A 15,041-nucleotide genomic window follows, 5' to 3' on the forward strand; every position below is an offset into this window, starting at 1 on the left:
TGTCCATCTGTTGACAAAAATATTGTAATCAAAGTCTTGCAGAAGCCTAATAGTTTATTTCTACCAGGAGCACTGGTTCAATATTTGCTAACTCTTTGTTCATAGTGATTTTATAGAACATAACTAGTGAGTTCTGGAACATAACTCCTGTGAATTAATGAGAATCAGCACTATTTTGTTCACTCTGAGGGTTCCCAACTTTGAATGTTGGAGGTACATCTATGTGGAAAATTTACTTAAAATATGGATTCCTGTCCCCTGCCTTTTTCAGGTTCTGGTTCTAAGGTCTGGGATGGGTATGGACATTCTCAACAGGTATTGTAAGAGGTGCTGAGGTTCCAGGGTGCACAGTGAGAACCCACTGGTTGAGGCCATGGCTCTGGTCAGTGAGGGAGCTCACTTCCCTAATCTCAGAAGTAACTGGTGCCGTCATCTCTCTGGCCTGTGGGATGACCAGTGCTTCTGTAAGGCAGCCAAGGAAGAGCTGGAAAGAAACACTCTGGGTCTACGTGGAGGGGTCGTCTGAGTTTTGCACCCTGGCTAAGGCCCCGTTCTTTCGTGAAGCAGAAGTAATGATAATACATACCGTTCAGGATTGGGAGGCGGGGGGGAGGGGATTAGAACTTTTAATGTGTTTTTTGTTTTTTTTTTTTTTTGGTCATACCTGTGGCATATGGAAGTTCCTGGGCTAGGGGTAGACTCAAAGCCACAACCACAGCAGCACTGGATCCAAGCCACATCTGTGACCTACACTGCCGCTTTGCAGCAATGCCAGATCCTTAACCCACTGAGCGAGGCCAGGGATTGAACCTGCATCCTCACAGAGACAGTGTCGGATTTTTAACTCACTGAGTGGCAGCAGGAACTCCTAAAGTGTTGTTCTTATTCCACTTATAGAAGAAGAGAGAAGAGCCTCGGGTGGGGTGTGGAATTGAGCGTCCAGTGCTCGTGGATGCGCCCTCTGGAGTTTTGACCATCTCGCCACGGCGCCCTTCTCCCTGCAGGTAACCTGGACGGGGAGGACCATGCTGCAGAGAGAACGGTGGAAGATGTTTTCCTGCGCAAATTTATGCTGGGCACCTTCCCAGGCTGCCTGGCTGACCAGCTTGTTCTGAAGCGCCGGGCTAACCAGCTGGAGATCTGTGCCCTGGTCCTGAGGCAGCTGCCCCCACACAAGTTCTACTTCCTTGTGGGCTACAGTGAGACTCTGCTGTCCCACTTTTACAAGTGTCCTGTGCATCTGCACCTCCAGACTGTGCCCTCGAAAGTTGTGTATAAGTATATCTAGGACGACGGCCCTTTTTGCATCAAGCTCTAGCCTGCAGAAGAAATCTGTGGAAAGGGACTGAAGTGAAACAGAGGAAATTCATCCCCTCGGGTTACTGAGGCTTTGTCTTCAAAGTTGCTGTTGAATAAATAGACTCTCCTTGTCTTGCTTCTCAGTCTGTTGAGAAAACAAGAATCGGGTTTTTTAGCATGCTCCAGGGTTCCCAGGAAGGCTGCTTGTTACTGAGATTTGGGTAATAGCTACAGTTGAATGAGTATCTTGAGCCATTCACTATGTCAGGAACTTTACCCGAGGTTCTTTGTTTTCTCTCAAAATAAGAAAGGTCCGTTTTTGGAGATTATAAAGCAGTGTTAATTTTAACAAGATCAAAGCAATATAGGCATATTAGATCAGCCATGAAGCTTACTTGTCATTCTGCCTCAGAACTTTGAACTTTATTTTAGGTGTACTTTTTTTTTTTTTTTTTTGGTCTTTTTAGGGCTTTGCCCATGACATATGGAAGTTCCCAGGCTAGGGGTCGAATTGGAGCTGTAGCTGCCAGCCTACACCACTGCCACAGAAACATGGGATCCGAGCCGTGTCCTGTGACTACACCGCAGCTCACGGCAACACAGGCGCGAACCTGAATCCTCAGGGATACTAGTGGGGTTCGTTACTGCTGAGCCACGGCAGGGACTCCTAAACAAGCTTTTAACTGCACCTGCTCTGTGCCAGCCCCTTCTAAGCAGCTTGGAACCCATCAGTGATCAAAACATCCCACTCCAAGACCCTGGCTTTCAAAACCCCTGTATTCCCGGGGAGGGGCAGAGGGGTCAGACGGCACTGAAGAGTCCGTGAAGGCGAGGGAGGTGGCCGGGCAGCGTGTGGGAGGAGCGTTTCAGAAAGTGGCATGTGCGAAAGCCGCCCGTGGTGCTGGGAGATGGGGCGGGATTGCTGACCTTCAGCTGCACCTGACTGAGGACCGTGATCCTGATACTCTTCACTTGACTCTGAGCCTTAACACTCGCTCTTACTCCTAACCCTTGATTTTGCCTGATGCTCCCCACAACCTTACCTGTACCTTCAGACTCACTCTTACCTGAGGGTGTCAGCCACGCCCTTCCTGGTCCTGCCTCTGACTCTGATGCTAGCTTGGACTAGTTCGCCGGGACCTGGATACTGAGTCCTCAAGTGTAACTAACCCTGCCTCCATCGGAAACCGAAAACTTCATCCTAATGCTATGCTGACCTTTATCCTAACTTGTAACACTGATGCTTTGACCATGAATGACCCTTACCCAAGCTCTTTTTTGCAGGGGCGGGGGGGGGGGTGTCTTTTTAGGGCACACCCGTGACCTGGAATTTCCCCGGTTAGGGGTCCAATCGGGCCCGCAGCTGCCAGGCTATGCTACAGCCACAGCAATGCCAGGTCTGAGCTGTGCCCATGACCTACACTGTAGCTCACGGTAATGCCGGCCATTTGACCCACTGAGCAAGGCCAGAGATCAAATGCTAATCCTCATGGATACTGGTTGGGTTCTTAACCTGCCGAGCCACAGTGGGAACTCCCAGAACACTACTGTTTTTAAAAGTCGGAAGAAACATGCAAACACTAGAGAAGCGGCCATACCCGTGGCATGCAGAAGTTTCTGGGCCAGGATTCGAACATGGCCACAGCAGATACAATGCCAGATGCTTAACCTGCTGTGCCACCAGGGAACTCCTTAGTTCTATTGTTTTATTTTTTAAAATAAGATTTTTGGCACAGTGAAGTAAATAAGTCAGGTAATACATAATTTTATGTTAAATTATTAATGCACATGTCTACTTATGTTACTTAAGAGTTTTCTTGTTTTTTTTTTTTTTTTTTTTTTAAACTGGTGTGGCTCTGTCCTGGGTACACTCTGAAATGCCTGTTACCATAGATGTCGTTTAGAATTCAGACACTAGTGAGTCTACTTCACTTCATGGCTGAACACATTTAACAGGGCAGCTTATAAAATAAAAATGAAATGTGTAATGATTCACATGACTGGCTCACTTTTTTCAAGAATGCTTATTTTAATTTTGTTTCCCTGCTTATATTTTAAGACTTCTAGCAAAAAATCAAATATTTGCCAGCTCAAATACTAGAGAATAATGAGAAAAGTTGTGACCACAAGGATTCAGTTTCTCATCAAGATTTTTTCTAATTAGAAGTGCTTAAAAAATATTCAAACTCATCAGTCCTAGGTAATAGGAGAAAGTGACAAAGTCAGAGAAGCAATGGCAGACTATCTCACAAGTGATTTCAGATGTTGCTTTAGTTTGTGCCAGAGATAAGTTGCCTCTTAGAAGGTCACATGGAATTACTGGCAGTTCAAAGCCTAGAATGTTTCTCAACTTAGTCAAAAGCACATGTTCTTACAGTGTCCATTATAGCTAGCAGTGTAAATCAAGAAGTGATCTGTTTATATATATATTTTTATATTATATATATCTGTTTATGTATATTATATTAAATATATATATTATTTTAAAACAAATATATATTTTATATGTTTTTTGGGGGGGCGAACCCATGGCATATGGAGGCGGCCAGGCTAAGGGGCAAATGGGAGCTGCAGCCACTGGCCTGTGCCATAGCAATGTGGATTCCAAGCTGTATCTGCGACCTACACCACAGCTCACAGCAACGCTGGATCCTTAACCCACTGAGCAAGGCCAGGGATCGAACCTGCATCCTCACGGGTGCTAGTCAGATTTGTTTCCCCTGAGCCACAACGGGAACTCCTGTTGCTATATGTTTAATACAATTCAAAAGAAATACATTGCTCCTAAGAAAGCATTTCAGATCTTAAATGTAGTTGAAAATATAAAAAGCAAAAACTTGTTTTGATTGTACAAGAGAAGTAGCTCACATGCTGGAATGTGTTAGGTGCAAGGAGTATTCATGTTAAGAACATTGCCATCCCAGAAGGAAAAAATTTAATCGGTTGTATTGAAATAAAAGAAAATAAGGGATAGGATGGACCTCAGGTCATTATTAGTAAACTAGACAAAGAATGTTGACATGAAAATGCTCATGGCCGCATAGATTTTGTAGGAGCAACTATAACATATATACAGTGAAGTAGAAGCCATTATTCCTTTGCTGAGTATCATTATGCCAAATGGGTGGACTTATTCAGTTTACAATCTTTAAGAGACAAAATCTCTGCTCCTTTAAAGTATTGTGTAATTTATAAACGATTTGTGAATTCAGTGAGTAGATGGCATATTTTCATGACCGTTCTAAAATGTTCTCTAAACAACTCCTAAGAATGCCCAACAGTGGAGCTCCTGTGTGGCTCCGTGGGTTGAGATCCAGCATGGTCACTGCAATGGCTCAGTCCCTGAGGACTTCTGCATGCCGTGGAGGTGCCTCCCCCCGCCTCAAAAAAAACCAGAATGCCAAATAGTTATCACCATTAAGTGCAATCAGCTACCACCCTGTGCAAATGAATGACATTTAGCAAATATTAATATACATGTCCACATGTATATAATATGTAAATAACAAAAGCAAATACTATATTGTTTTATTCATATTTAGTGTCATATAAGGAAATTCACTGTGATGAAGTCAGGAGACTCTTGGTACAAATAGATTACAAACATTTATGCAGGTTTCGTGATGGAATGATGGTGTAAAACAGAAATCGTTAGGAAATCTCTCCATGGAAAAATCTTGACTGTGTATACCATGTACGCTTATTAGGAGACCTCTTCCCTTGTTTACAAACAATGAGAGAAAGTACCTTCGAAATGTTAGTGTCATGAAAAGCTTTAACGAGACGTAGGAATATACTTTCTGATAGAGAAAATAAAAAGGAAAAGGGGAGAAATAGCACTGCGGAATCTACAGGCAAAAATATCAATTCTTAAGGGAAAGGGGCTTAGGATAAGAAGTAAGGAGATGACAAATATCCTAATTTACCATTTGAATAGAGATATAAAAATTAAGCCAAATGCCTTCAGATTTTGAATTTATTAGGGGAAAGTTTAATTTGCAATGAACATATCTAATTTACAAGAGGCAACCATTGTCTTGGCTCTTAGATATGCTGAAGTTTTACGTTTTAATATATTTTGTCTTAAGCAGTTCTAAGTAGTATACCATGGCTGATGGTTTAAAAATCACAACTGGGGAGTTGCTTTTGTGGTGCAGAGGAAACAAATCTGACCAGTATCCATGAGGATGCTGGTTCAATCCCTGGCCTAGATCAGTGGGTTAAGGATCCTGCGTTGCCGTGAGCTGAGGTGTAGGTCTCAGAATGGCTCAGATCTCGCCTTGCTGTGACTGTGGTATAGGCCGGCAGCTGTAGCTCCAATTCGACCCCTAGCCTGGGAGATCCCATATGCCGCAGGCGCGTCCAGAGATGGACCCTGCATCTCCTATTCTGATTTGTTGATTCGCTGTGGGATAAGCAAATGAGAAATTCTGTGACTTCCCAATTCTGCCATTTCTGTGTCCTGGAAAAGTGGGATTCTTGGTGTGGGAGAAGGGAGATTGAGATCTGAGTTCAAAAAAATTAAAACCAACTACTACATTTAGAATGGATAAGCAGTGAGGTCCTGCAAGGAACTGTATCCGGTCTCTTGGGATAGAATGTGGTGGAAGATAATATAAGAAAAGGAATGTGTATATATGTGTGTGTGTGTGTGACTGGGTCACTTTGCTATACAGTAGAAATTGGCACAACATTGTAAATCAATTATACTTTAATACAATAAAAATAAAATAGTTAAAACCCTGTAGTCCTGAATTTGAATTAAAAGTATAAGTATGGAGTCACATGTTATTTTTTTTTAAGAAAAAAAAAAACATTCCTAGATGTGTCCGCTCCCCCAAAAACCCTGGAACAACCCAGCAGAAATATGCATGCCCATCATCTGGACGCTGATCTGTAAATACCATTTTCCACCAAAAAAACCCCTAAGAATCATTGGCATTCCTGATTTCCAATGACAGAAAATGTACAGGATAAGCCTGGAATATTTCTGAGTTCCAGATGGTTGGTTCAAACTGTTGCTGATCAGAGAAGGAAGGGGATGCAGAGACTAGAGAAGAGCCGTCAAGAAACAATGGTACAGCCTCGGGGCAGGGTCCTGCTTCCTCTTCAAGGAATACACAGAACAATATCTTTGAGTTCGTTTGCAGAACTAAAATCGCCAACAAAGGAAAAGAAGAGGGAAGGCTCTCCAGAACTAGTCCTGGGCCCTAAACACCAGCTTTGAAGAAGGAAACCTTCCGTCTACCCTGATCCTTATCTGTGTCCCTGTTGTCTACTCCCAAACTCCAAAAGCACTTCCTCTCCTCCCCTGAGGGCACAGTCTTCTGTGGCCTCCACTGCCTGGCGAAGCAATAAAGCTATTTTTTTCTCTTCACCCCAAATTCTGTCTCCACGTTCTATTGGGCGCTGTTGGACAGAGGCTGAGTTTTGGCAACAACGACACCAAAAGTGTAATTGATCAGAGTTGGTGGGTGCTTGGGAACCAACTCTAAAAACTGGGAAAACTGGTAATGAAGTGTCAAATCCCATCTTTCGCACATAAACCATGCCCCTAGGAAACTGTCCCCCCCAGGGTTTGTGATCAGCTCTGCGCCAGTCTCTGACTGGTTGATGGTGGTCAATCCTCAGGCACCAGAAGGTCCGGGGGCGGCCTGCTCATGGCCATCAAGTAGTTGGTTTCTTCCATTTTGGGGTTTTAGCATCTTCGAAACGCAGGACGTGTGCATGAGATACTGTTATCTCCAGAGAAGAGCTGCAGCAGAGGATTGAGGGAGGGGTCTGCCTGGGGGAGGCCCAATGGGGTCCTGCTCAGTTACAATGACATGAATCCTCTACGCAGAAGAATTCACATGGGAGTTCCCGTTGTGCCTCAGCGGGTTAAAAACAAGGCTAGTATCCATAAGGTTGTATGTTTCATCCCTGGCCTCGACAGTGGGTTAAGGATCCAGTGTTGCCACAAGCTTTGGTGTAGGCAGCAGATGCAGCTTGGATCCAGTGTTGCTGTGGCTGTGATGTCGGCCTCAGGTGCAGCTCTGATTCCAACCCTGGCCTGGGAACTTCCACAGGTTAGAGGTTCGGCCATAAAAAGAGAGAGAGAAAGAAAGAGAGAGACGGAGGGAGGAAGAAAGGAAGGGAGGGAGGGAAGGAGAGAAAGCAAGTCCCACATAATCTATCAGAAAGAAAAAAAAAAGGCTCCTAGAGTTAATACGTCAGTGTAAAGTCTATCATGTTCCTGTACATCAATGATGAAGAGGCGTAATTTAAACTTTTGAAAAGCAGCACCATTTACCATGGAGTCAAAGAAATGAAGCACTCAGATATAAATCTGAGAAAATATGTGCAGAATTTAAATGCTGAAAACCACAAAACACTAATGAAAGAAATCAAGTGGAAAGATGCCATGTTCACTGACACCAGTATTGCCAAGGTGTCAGTTCTTTCCAGTTTGATCTATTGACGCTATGCCATTCCAACTTGAACCCTGGAAGCATTTTTATAGACCCTGAGAAACCGATTCTGTTATAGACTTCAAGTCCCCCACCCCTCTCTGAAAACGTACTTTTACTTTAATAAATTTGTAAAACCTCCATCGTTTCAATGCTTTGCTGCGGTGAGACAGGGACGGAGGAAACTGACTGCATCAATTCTAAAATGCATATGGAAGGCAAAGACCTAGAATAGCCAAAGCAATTCTGAAAAAAAAAAAAGTCAGAAGACTGACACTGACTTCAGGACTTTATTTATTTATTTGTTTTATGTTTATTTAATTTTCAAAAATTTAAAAAATTGTTTGTCTTTTTTTTTTTTTTAATTTTATTAGGGCTGCGCTCAAGGCCTTTGGAGGTTCTCAGGCTAGGGGTTGAATCGGGAGCTGCAGCCACTGGCGTACGCCACAGCCACAGCAACATCAGATACAAGCCACGTCTGCAACCTATACCACAGCTCGTGGCAGTGGCAAATCATTAACCCACTGAGCAAGGCCAGGAATAGAACCTGCATCCTTGTGGATCATAGTCAGATTTCGTTTCCCCTGAGCCACAGTGAGAACTCCTAGGACTTACTTTAAAGCAGCAGCAACCGAGACAGTATAGAACTGGAAGCAGAACAGACACATAGATCATGATGGAATTGAGAGGAGTTCCTGTCATGGCTCATTGGGCTAGGTACCCTACTAGCATCCATGAGGATGCGGGTTCGATCCCTGGTGTTGCCATGGTATTCCATCTCCACCCTGGGAGCGTCTATTTGCACAGGTGTTGCCCTAAAAAAAAAATAGAGCCCAGAAATAGACCCATTCACATTTCTTCAACTGATTTTTTTCAAAGTCACAAAGGCAATCCAATGGAAAAGGATATCCTTTTTTAAAAATGGTGCTGGAAAAATGGGATGTTAATGTGCAAAATAAATGAATCTCAACACATACCTCAAGCCTGATTCAGAAATTTCCGCACAGGGATTTTATTTTATTTTTTGGCTGCATCCATGGCATGTGTAAGTTTCTGGGCCAGGGATTGAAACCACACCACAGCAGTGACCTGAGCCACAGCCGTGATGACCCCAGGTTCTTAACTTGCTACACTGCCAGGAAGCTCCTCCACACAAGGATTTTAAAACATTGTTCAATTAAAAACATTTTGCCGTGTCCATGAGGGTGCTAATTTAATTTTTTTTCTTACGGAGATATTTCCATGTAAACCTTCATGCAGCTTCTGTGTTTGTTTATAATCTACAGGAAATCCTCCCAGGATGAATATTCTGTCAATCAAGCTATCTGGAATGAGTTTACAAGGTAAGAAGTTTCGGTAATCCTCTCAGGACCCGGGCTGCTGCACCAGGAACGATTTGTTCCTGGCCAGCATAGGGCATGTTGGGGCCAGAGCCCAGGGTTCCAGGGTGAGGGTTACTCTACTTTCTTACTTTGAGCCATATGTACCACATCTTCCTCATCCACTCCTCTGCTGGTGGACATTTAGGTTGCTTCCTTGTCTTGGCTATTGTAAGTAGCGCTGCAATGAACATTGGCATACACGTATCTTTTCTAGTTACGGTTTTCTCCAGAGAGATGCCCAGGAGTGGGATTCCTGAATCATGTGGTAGTTCTAGTCTTAGTTTCTTGAGGAAGCTCCTTACTGTTTTCCCTAGTGGTTGCACCAAGTTACATTCCCACCAACAGTGTGAGAGGGTCCATTTTCTTCGCACCCTCTCCAGCATTTATTGTTTGTGGTCTTTTTGATGATGCCCATTCTGGCTGGTGGAAAGTGGTACCTCGTAGTGGTTTTGATTCGCATTTTCTCTAATAATCAGCCCTGTTGAGCATCTTCTCATGTGTTTTTCGGCCATTTGTGTGTCTCCTTCGGAGAAATGTCTAGTTAGATCTTCTGTCCATTTTTTGATTGGGTTGAAACAATGATATTTCAAGGCACTTTCAATTCTGGGAGCTGAGATGCTGCACCAAAACAGAGTATTGCAATTTCTTTTTTTGCTAAGGACATCTGAGTTCTCCAGTGAAAGGATAGTGCTGCATTTCACAATTAATGGAACCCGACTGCCAAGAGTTGTAATTCTCCACTTCTCCACCATTTCGCTGGTGTTTGCTTGTTTCTTCCTACTTTTAAAAGTTGTGATGTTCTCCGTAGCTTAACATGAAAGAGCTGAAAAACAGAAATCAGAAGAATTACTGTAATATTACCACCCGAGGCAACCACGGACAACGTTTTATTGTGTCTTCTTTCTTCTGTTTCAAAGTTTCTGAAATTGGGATGTAAGTTGCAATCAATGTGTGCGTTTAATTTGGCATTCCTTTTTAAATTCAAAGTTGTTATTAAATCAATGCACAGACTTTCTTTTCACCTGCCAAAAGTGTTCATCTGATAGTTCTTTCAAATAATTTGGCTTTGGATTCTGAAGTGCATGATATGAATTCCCATTGATTCTTTACTATGGTCAGTGGCAGGAAATAATGTGTTCCAAGTTTTGCTTTCTCTGGAGAATATTTAAAACCACATTCCTGCAGCTTTTCTATGAACACTTGCCTTTGACAAGTGATTTACTTTGGTGTAAATTATTTTTGTTGAATTACTTTTTGGCAGGAGTAGGTGGCTAGCAAATCTATTTAATATCATTATTTAAAGATGTATTTGTTAATTAATTATTATTATTATTTTGCCTTTTTTGACTGCACCCATAGCATACAGAAGTTCCAAGGCTAGGATGGAGCTGCAGCTGCCAGCCCACACCACAGCCATAGCAATGCAGCATCCCAGTTGTATCCGTGACCTATACCACAGCTCATGGCAGTGCTGGATCCTTAACCCACTAAATGAGGCCAGGAATAGAACCCGCTTCCTCATGGATACTAGTCGGGTTCTTAACCCACTGAGCCACAACAGGAACTCCCTTGAAGACATACTTATTTTTTTCTTCTACAGAGGAGAAAGGAATCAATGCCTGCAGAGCTAACGAAGAGTGGAGGTAAATTTAGTACCCACGGAAGTAGGACCTGGTTGTCTCAGTTCACAGATCTGGGTTCTCCATAAATCAGTAATCCAGCTTTTTACTGATGAACACTGTAGAGTGAAATGAAGTGGTATTCTTGGCCTCTGCATTTGCAAAAACAGCAGCTATTTCCATCAAGGACCCACTTTTCAGCTCTCCCACCTGTGCGGGGTCACAGTTTGTGTCGGCAGGTGGCGCTGTGGACAAAACAAAGTGACCATCGGGGTGGTTCTCTCTGGAAATGGAATCCTAACTCTGAGAAATTTCTGGCTGTGCTAATTTATTTTTAAGTCACATTTTGTAAGTCAGCATTACTCGACGTATTTCTTACATGGATTCTTGCCTCTTGACACTCAAATCAGAAATATCACAGCTGAGATAATATTTGTGCCATGTCTCGTGTGCAGAGCAGTCAATGGCCTTGGATTAATGGCCCACAGGCTGGCCCCGTTGGTTTGCACAAATCAGTGTTTCCTACAAGGATACAAAACCTCACTGTCTCTGGACACTCTGTCTCATGATTTTCTTTTCTGTGGAAAGGTTCACTTGTGCCATATGGTATTTGTCTTTCTCTTTCCGACTGACTTCACTTAGTATGAGAGTCTCTAGTTCTCTCCGTGTTGCTGCCAATGGCATTGTTTATTTCTCTTTTTATGGCCGAGGAGTATTCCATTGTGTATGTACCACATCTTCCTAATCCAGTCATCTGTCCATGCACATTGAGGCTGTTTCCGTGTCTTGGCTGCTGTGAATAGCGCTGCAGTGAACACAGGGGTACATGTGTCTTTTTCAGTGATCGTTTTGTTGGGATATATGCCCAGGAGTGGGATTGCTGGGTCATATGGGAGTTCTACATGTGGTTTTCTGAGGTGCTGCCATACTGTTCTCCATCACGGTTGTACCCATTTACATTCCCGCCACCAGTGCGGGAGGGTTCCCTTTTCTCCGCACCCTCTCGGTCAGTCCATTCTTGAGGTGGTCTGGATCTAGTTGCTGGAACAGGAAGGACAATTAATGTCCTTTTCTACCTTCTGTTGCTTTCCTATTGGAGTCTATTCAGTAACTTTTACACTGAATAGATGTTGAGTAACAATGTTTTAGATATAACGAATTAAATATATTACAAAATACATTTATTTCAGCCATTTATCTTCGCTTTTTAAAATGTGGGGAGTTCCCAGATCAACTATAATTTAATGAAAAACCAAAAAAAAACCCCAAATGTGCCAAAAAATGTGGGGAGTTCTCATTGTGGCCTAGCAGGTTATGAACCCGACTAGTATCCATGAGGACACAAGTTCGATTCCTAGCCCCCCTCAGTGGGTTAAGGATCCAGTGTTGCCGACTAATATCCATGAGGATGCAGGTTCGATCCCTGGCCTTGCTCAGTGCGTTAAGGATCTGACATTGCTGTGAGCTGTGGTGTGCCCAGTGTTTGAATGTTGTCACCCCAAACATGAATGCAAACAAATTAAAGCCAATTGCACACTGAATGCCTGTTTTCCATGGATAATATTTAGGCATCACCCAGCACAATTCTGAAGCCAATTGTACTGTGCCTTTTTATGGGGCTTTACTGTTGATCATGTACTTCCTATATATATATAGGAAATAAATAAATATATATTTATTTCCTATATATTATTACCTTAAAATACATTTAATAGTCCTTCCTGTAGGCATTGTGAACCACAACACTTATGTGCATACTGGTATATGGCATTTATGAATGAAGGGCTAATGTGTGTACTGCATATGGTGCCATGAATGAGGTGTGAGCGTGTGTACCCGTACGTGACATCATGTATGAGGAATGGGCGAGCATACCAGTATATGTACATTAGGAATGAGGGGTGAATGTCCATACACGTATATGGCACCATGAATGTGATGTGTGTGGTACCCATGCATGACATCATGGATGGAAAATGGGTTGGGTACCGGGATATGTAACATCAGGAATGAGGGGGTGCTTGTCCACACATGTACATGACATCATGAGGGAGGGGACTGAGATACGAAGATTCGGCCGTAGCCCCAGGTCTCCTGGCTCCAGGGTCCAGTGTGTTTTCTCACAGAGCACAACACCATCTCAAATCAGCACCATTTGGAGTTCCTGTTGTGGCTCAGCAGAAACGAATCTGACTAGCATCCATGAGGACGCAGGTTCAATCCCTGGCCTTCGCTCAGTGGGTTAAGGATCCAGCGTTGCCGTGAGCTGTGGTGTAGGTCGCAGACTCAGCTCGGATCTATTAAAAACAGAACAAATCCTAATAAAGTTACTGGACTTAAAAAATTCTATTGACATATAGGTACCTTTCCCCTAAAACTCAAGTAACTTCAAGTGATTAAAATTTATTTAACTTATTCAGAAGGTGTTTTATTAATTAATTTAAATCATTAAAAACTGTTTAAGTCTACAATCAGTAGAAAATTGGGCAAATGATAGAGGAAACAGTTTTTATAGGATGGGAAATGTAATGACCAACTGTGTAAAAAAATAGAAGAAAAAGAATATACATGAAGAAGATAGGATACCACTTAGTACTTTGTAAAATAATGAAAAAAAAATTAAAAATTTAGAAAAGGATGACTATTATGCATTTATCTTCATGCTACTAGGTTGATATTATTTCTGGATTATAGAATTAAAACAAAGGACAATGTATACTGCTAAATGGCACTTAGAGGAAAATCTATGGCTATGTTATGAAGCAACAATGAATGAAAGTAAACTGTATATTCAACTAGAATAGGCAGGAAACACATACACGTGTACATGCCCGCACTCACACTGAGCAAAGCAGGAAAGGCTGTGTAAAGCTGGAAGCATAATTTAATTAAATCGACAGCCACGAGATGATTCTTTTAACACACAATTAAAAAGATAAGTTGGAAAAGTGAGTATGGTAAATACACAAAATAAAAATAAGAGGGGAAAATGTTGAAGGAAATTAAGTTAGTTATCAAACATTTGGAAAGAGAGAACAGTCATCAGTACTTCTTATGCTCCAAACTGACATGAATTAGAAATAGAAATCTTCTCCTTTAAATCTCTTTTTTGGGCCACACCTGTGGCAAATAGAATTTCCCAGGCTAGGGGTCGAATCGGAGTTGTAGCTGCTGGCCTGCACCACAGCCACAGCAATGCAGGATCCGAGGCACGTCTGCAACCTACGTCACAGCTCATGGCAACACCGGATCCTTAACACACTGAGTGAGGATCAAACCTGCATCCTCACGGAGACTACATCGGGTCCTTTACCCACTGAGCCAGGACAGGAACTCTGACTTTTAAATGATGGCCATTCTGTTCTAGTGTCTGAACTGGTATGAGGAGATACCTCATTTGCATTGCTCTAATAAGTAGAGATATTTTGCATCTTTTCATGTTCCTGTGGTCATCTGCATGTCTTCTTTGAAGAAATGTCTATTTAGGTCTTCTGCCCATTTTTTGATTGTTTTTTTTTTAATATTAAGCTGTATGAACTGTTTATATATTTTGGAAATTAATCCCTTGTTGCAAATATTTTATTCCATTCCATAGGTTGTCTGTTAATTTTGTTGATGGTTTCTTTTGCCATGCAAAAGCTTTTAGGTTTAATTAGGTTCCATTTGTTTATTTTTCTTTTTATTTCCATTACTCTAGGTGAAGTATCCAAAAAATATTGCTGTGATTTATGTCAAACAGTTTTCTGCCTATATTTTCCTCCAAGAGTTTTATAGTGTCTGGTCTTATATTTAGGACTTTAATCTATTTTGAGTTTATTTTTGTATATGGTGTTAGAGAATGTTCTAATTTCATTCTTTTACATGCAGCTGTCCTGTTATCCCAGCACCACTTATTGACCACTTATTGAAGAGATTGTCTTTTCTCCACTATATATTCTTGCCTCCTTTGTTGTAGATAATTGACCATGTGTCTGTTTTGCGACAGTACCACACTGTTCTTAAAACTGTAGCTTTGTAGTATAGTCTGAAGCCAGGAAGCCTGATTCCTCCAGCTCTGTACTTCTTTCTCAAGATTATTTTGGCTATTCAGAGTCTTTTGTGTTTTCATATAAATTAAAAAAAATTTTGTTTTAGCTCTGTGGAAAATGCCATTGGTAATTTGATAGGGATTCCATCGCATCTGTAGATTGCTTTGGGTAGTATGGTCATTTTAATAGGATTGATTCTTCCAATCCAAGAGTATAGTGTATCTTTCCATCTGTTTGTGTCATCTTCAGTTTCTTTCACTAGTG

General features: G+C 42.1%; 1 protein-coding gene across 13 annotated transcripts in view; it reads left to right on the forward strand.

The window, feature by feature from the left end:
- Positions 1-15,041, forward strand: part of MRPS24 (mitochondrial ribosomal protein S24) — a 49,107-nt gene that overhangs the window by 1,531 nt on the left and 32,535 nt on the right. For 11 of the 13 annotated variants that reach the window (XR_014834174.1, XR_014834168.1, XR_014834171.1 and 8 more), the window contains exon 4: positions 9,035-9,091. Coding sequence is in view for 4 of the 13 variants with exons in the window: in XM_021079350.2 (XP_020935009.2) it covers positions 9,035-9,091 (57 nt within the window). In the remaining 9 variants the exon portion in view is untranslated. Of the gene's footprint in view, positions 1-897; positions 3,295-9,034; positions 9,092-15,041 lie in introns of those variants that run through there. The other 2 variants (XM_085005739.1, XM_003134862.5) reach the window with 2 other exon arrangements.

The sequence above is a fragment of the Sus scrofa genome, chromosome 18 (genome assembly GCF_054392235.1).
Source record: "Sus scrofa isolate SSC_HxYL_T2T_F1_AM1 chromosome 18, Sscrofa_HxYL_maternal_Yorkshire_Landrace_v2.0, whole genome shotgun sequence".
Classification (NCBI taxonomy): Eukaryota; Metazoa; Chordata; class Mammalia; order Artiodactyla; family Suidae; genus Sus; species Sus scrofa.